The sequence below is a fragment of the Triticum dicoccoides genome, chromosome 2B (genome assembly GCF_002162155.2).
Source record: "Triticum dicoccoides isolate Atlit2015 ecotype Zavitan chromosome 2B, WEW_v2.0, whole genome shotgun sequence".
Lineage (NCBI taxonomy): Eukaryota > Viridiplantae > Streptophyta > Magnoliopsida > Poales > Poaceae > Triticum > Triticum dicoccoides.
This window is the reverse complement of record NC_041383.1, coordinates 749402125-749407136: the sequence shown is the minus strand read 5'-3', so window position 1 is coordinate 749407136 and position 5012 is coordinate 749402125. Positions and strand designations below refer to the sequence as shown.

The 5012-nt window shown below is 58.6% G+C and overlaps 1 protein-coding gene across 1 annotated transcript; it reads right to left on the bottom strand.

Annotated features, from left to right (window-relative positions):
* Nucleotides 1–2787: 2787 nt before the first annotated feature.
* On the bottom strand, nucleotides 2788–4810 carry LOC119368585 (flavonol 3-O-glucosyltransferase UGT89B1-like). Its single transcript, XM_037633804.1, has one exon. The coding sequence runs from the start codon at nucleotides 4428–4430 to the stop codon at nucleotides 3021–3023; it is 1410 nt and encodes a 469-aa protein (XP_037489701.1). The 5' UTR covers nucleotides 4431–4810; the 3' UTR covers nucleotides 2788–3020.
* Between the last annotated feature and the right edge of the window lie 202 nt (nucleotides 4811–5012).

Sequence of the window (5012 nt, the reverse complement as noted above, 5' to 3'; positions counted from 1 at the left end):
AAGGAGATAATAACCTACGTCCTGGTGTTTGATTTATTTCGTTGGGGTGTATACATAGTACAAAGTACCGAGAGATTCTAATGTGTTCTATGACGAGCCTGACCCATGGCTTATATAAGATACCAAAGGTCCTAGGTTTACACAACTTGTTCGGCTATGTCTAAGAGCATCTCCAGCCGCGCCCCCAACAGGCCCTCCCCAGGCGTTTTTTCCGCGCCGACGCCGAAAAAACGGCCCAGTCGCCCCCCCAGAAGCCCGTTTTTTGCCGGCTCGGGCCGAAATTGGTGCCACGGACCCAGGCAGAAGCCGACGCCCAGGAGGGTGCCTGGGGCGCCGGCACAAGCGAAAAGGGCACGTGGGTCCGCCCTGTCTGCGAGTCGAGCGCCTCTTCCCGCCATTTCTTCCCGCTTTCCTCCCCCTTCCCTCCCATTTTCTCCTTTCCTCCCACCATTCTCCCTCCCGCTCGCCTCCCAGCCGGCCGACATGCCACCGAAGAAGTACGTCGTCCCCCGCGCCGCGGCAACCGCGACCGCCGCCGCCGCCGCCCAGCCGAAGCAGAGGAAGCCGAGGGCGCCGCCGTCCAAGCCGCCGGGCATGTCAAACGCCGACTGGAGGGTGGAAGTACAGCGACGGGAGGCCGTCACCGCTGACCGGCGGAATAGGGCCCTCGCCAAGAAGGCCCGTGACAACGCGGCACGAGCGGCTGCGGGCGCCGCTGCCGCTGACCAGGCCGAGGCCGAGGCGACTCGCACAGGGATGATGAACCCCCCCGGCAACCACGCGCAGTACGCGCCCTGGGGACAACAAGGCGTCGGGTCTCCGACGCCGCAGCCATGGGGGTCACGGGGCTACGCCGACGGGGACACGCACTGTGGGTTCAACCCAAACGTCACTTTCCCCCATGGACACCCGGCTTAGCGCACGCCCTCGCCGCCTTCACCGGCGTGCAGTACCCTCCATACAACTCCTCGCCGCCCGCGTACGCGTCTTCCCCGATGCTCCCTCTCCACCGTTGCGCACTGCCCTTCTCGCACCTCGGCGGCGCCGATGAGACCGAGGCCGATATGGACGACATCATCGCGGAAGGTTCGGCCGCGGCCGCCGCGTCTCCCGGGTTGACCGCGGATGAGACGGTGGATCCCAGCGGCGGCATGGACGGCGAGCTCGGCTACATCTACGGCGACGAGGAGCAGGAGGAGGAGGACGAGGAGGAGGAGGAAGAGGAGGCGCATGTTGGCCATATCCTGGACCAGCTTCCCTCGATGACGACGCCCACGCCCGCGACGATGACGCCCACGCCCACGCACATGCCGCCGCCGCCGCCAAGCCCGACCGATGATGACGCCGAGACTGCCCGCAACACCGAAGCCACGCCGCCAAGCACAGAGACCCCGTCAAGCCCGCGCACGCCGACTCCGCCGATGCCGGAGGCCGACCTCGCCGCCTGATGCGCGCTTCCGTCCTTTTCTGCTTTTTTGTATGCCGAACTTTCATCCGACCGCCGGTCTACTGACCGCTTGATCGCCGGATTGTGGCGTCTATTTTGAGCGCAGGAATGTACTACGTTTGAATCTGCGTGGCTGGGGCGGCGGCTGGGGGCGTGGCTGGGAGCTAGGCCGCCCCCAGGGGCCGAACTAGCGCCGGCTCGCCCCCAGGCCGCAGTTTTTCGGCGCCCTGGGGGCCCAAACGGCTGGAGATGCTCTAAGGATGTAGACCTCTCCATGATCCTGTCTTCTTGACATGTACATCAAGCTTTGTGGAATCGTCATGGGCTGTTCGAAGTGGCTCAGGATGGAACCGACAAAGGGGGTCCTCAGCCCGGCCCTCCAGGCCGAGAAGCGATGTGGTGAGAGGCCCTTAGCTGAGAAACCATCCGTTGTGACATACACTGCTTAAAAACGGGACAATCTCCAAAGAAGAATCGTGGTTTCAAGAGGAAACATGTCGGGTTTGAAGTTGAAGAGACCGCCGCTTCATCCGTTGGCATTGGAATTTTTTCTACACTCAACATTCACCACTACATGTAACATCCAAAAGTTGGCATATTTCGGGGTTCGTTTACTATATTTAACTAATTTAATGCATTTCTGGGTATTTAGTGAATATAATCAAAATTTAAACTGCAAGCGCATGAAAATTCTGACAAAATTGAGTTGATTTTTCTTAATTTGTGTTACCGAGTCTATGTTTAGGTCTTATCGAAGAAAAAGAAAGGAATTTCCACTGAAACAAATCCATCAAAAGTAAGTAATACATATGGCTCAATAGTGACCCGTCCCTAAGATTAACTTGTCATCCTACCTTGTTCATGTCAAACAACACTTCAAAAAAAAAGGTGTAGAATTCTCATAAATTTGAAACCTTTTATTTTTTGCGGGGAAAATTCAAAACCTTTGTGCTGCAGAAAATACGTATTAGTAAAAAGTTAGGGGGGATGCCCAACGGCTCATTAGAGTAAGGTGTGGATATCATCGGAAAAAGAGCAAAACAAGAAGACAAAAAGGGAAAATCTCTCATAATTTTCCTGTTTTTGGCTCGGATGTTACCCTAAAATATGTCTTTTGCTTTTGGATTTTCAAACGTGCAAAATCCATATACACATATCTACTCTCTCCGTCCAGAAATACTTGTCACAAAAATATATAAAAATGAATGTATCTAGAACTAAAATATGTCTAGATATATCCGTGTCTCCGACAAGTATTTTCGAACGGAGGGAGTAGATAAATGTCGACAAAATTGAAGAAAATATTTCAAACTGTCACAACAGGGCAACCATAAATAGGATGAACCGATGAAGCATGCATAATCCATTTTGATTGTTCATATCATATAAACGGCATAGCTGCAGGGAAAAAAGTTTGCCAAAAAAATCTATGCCCTCTGTCCCATAATGTAGTGTCAAAAAAACGTCTTACTTACGGACGGAGGGAGCAGGAAACTGAGCCATGTATACCGAGTGGATAGCAGAAACAACTCCGTGAATGTTCTTCAAAATCTATCGCGCCACGTTCAAAGGCTCAAAGCTTCTGAATCTCTAGCACCAGCCGCTCCAGATCCTCGCGCGAGCTCCCGCCTTCCTTGGTCGCGCCGGCTGCTTCCGCCGCGAGCTCCTTGGCGCGCGCCCGCGCGGCGCTCCCTCCCTCCCCGACAGCGCCGGCCAGCACGGCCGCGAGCTCGCCGGCGTCCGGGGCCACGCCGATCCCGCCCGCGCACGCGCGCACCGCGACGCGCGCTTCGTCCTCGAGCAGCCGCGCGTTCACGAACTGGTCCGCCGTCATCGGCCACGCCAGCATGGGCACGCCCGCCGCCGCCGACTCCAGCACCGAGTTCCAGCCGCAGTGCGTCATGAACCACCCCACCGCCGCGTGCCGCAGGATGGCCACCTGCGGCGCCCACCCGCGCACCACCAGCCCGCGCCTCGCCGCCGACGCGCGGGCCTCGAACCCTTCCGGGAGCACCGCGCCGTCGCCCGCGGCCCACAGGAACGGGACGGCGCTCCGCTCCAGCGCCTCGGCTAGGGCCGTCGCCACGGCCGGGGTCAGCACCGCCTGGCTGCCGAAGCACACGTACACGACCGAGCCTTGCGGGAAGCCGTCCAGCCACGGCCCGAGATCGCCGGCGACAAGAGCCGCCTCGCCGCCACGATCTCCGGAGCTGCTCGTCTCCGGCGCTAGCGGACCCACCGCCCACACGCGCTTGAACCCCAGGTCCTCGAGCGGCGACTCCAGGTACCTCCCCTCGAGCGCACGGAAGGTGTTCGACACAAACCCCCAGCTCTCCAGATTCCAGAGGAAGTTCTGCCTCACGGCCTCGCCGACCTGCTCCTCCACCTTGCCTTCCATGTAGCCCCTGTACATCCCGGAAAGCTCTCTCCACTGGAACCCCGGCTCGCCGGGAATCGCCGGGAACGAAACGCCGAACCCGTCATCGGCATCCGACGGCCGCTTGACCAGCCGACGGAACAGAGAGTGCGGGACGGCGGTGCCGAGGACGCCCGAGGGCGAGAAGACGATCCTGGGCACGCCGAGCTCCGCCGCGAGGGGCTGCGTCCACCCGCAGAAGAAGTCGGACACGACGGCGACGACGGGGTGCGAGTTCGACCTGGCCCACGCGAGGACGGGCTGGCGGAGCGCGGCGAGCGCGTGGATGAAGACGGGGAAGTAGGAGGGCGGGCAGCTCCTGGTGTTCTCGAGGCCCGGCGGGAGGGAGGGGTGCGCGGGGAAGGGGAGGACGAGGGGCTGGACGGAGCCGGGGTGGGCGGCGAGGAGAGGGGAGAGGAGCGGCGCGTTGGCGGGCGTGGTGACGACGGTGAGGCGGAGGCCGCGGGACGCGAGCAGCGCGGCCAGGTCGAGCAGCGGCAGCGCGTGGCCCTGCGCCGGGAAGGGGACGACGAGGAGGTGCGGCGTTGAGCGCGGCTCCGTGGCCATGGCTGAGGCTTGGAGATGAGTTCGTCGGCTGGGAGAGTTTGCCACGCCCTGCTCTTTGACTCTCTACTCTGCACTGCAGCATCCCACTAAATTTGCTGGGGCCCACCTTTTTTTTTTATCTCCTCACCACACACGCATCCTCGAATGGAGAGGAAGACTTTCACCGTCCTACCACCGTGCGCTACCGACGTGCTCTTGCTCTGCGTCTTCGCCGGCTCGCCGCCCTGGCGCACACTGGACGCGTCATCCAAGAGGAAGAGCACGGATCCGGTTCATATTCAAGTGGGCCGATGATGCCTATGCCATCGCCGGCAGACAAGACGCTGAGAGCAAGCAGTGTCCAAATCATGTAAAGTGCAGGGAGTGTTGATTTTAATTGATTTTTGCATGGCGAAAAAATAATAATTTGAAATCACTCTATAGTGTTGTTGTGATTGAATGTTATGACTGAATGAGAATGTCGGTTGCTACTTGTATATAATTTAACTGTTTAAATGACAAAATATTCCAGTGCTTCATTGAGTGTTATGACAGAATAAGTTTTCAGTGAGTGTTCCTGTGCATGTGCAGAGTTGAACAGAA

Coding starts and splice junctions, on each gene's coding strand:
- LOC119368585 (XM_037633804.1), bottom strand. CDS start 4,430: ATGGCCACGGAGCCGCGCTCAACGCCGCACCTCCTCGTCGTCCCCTTC.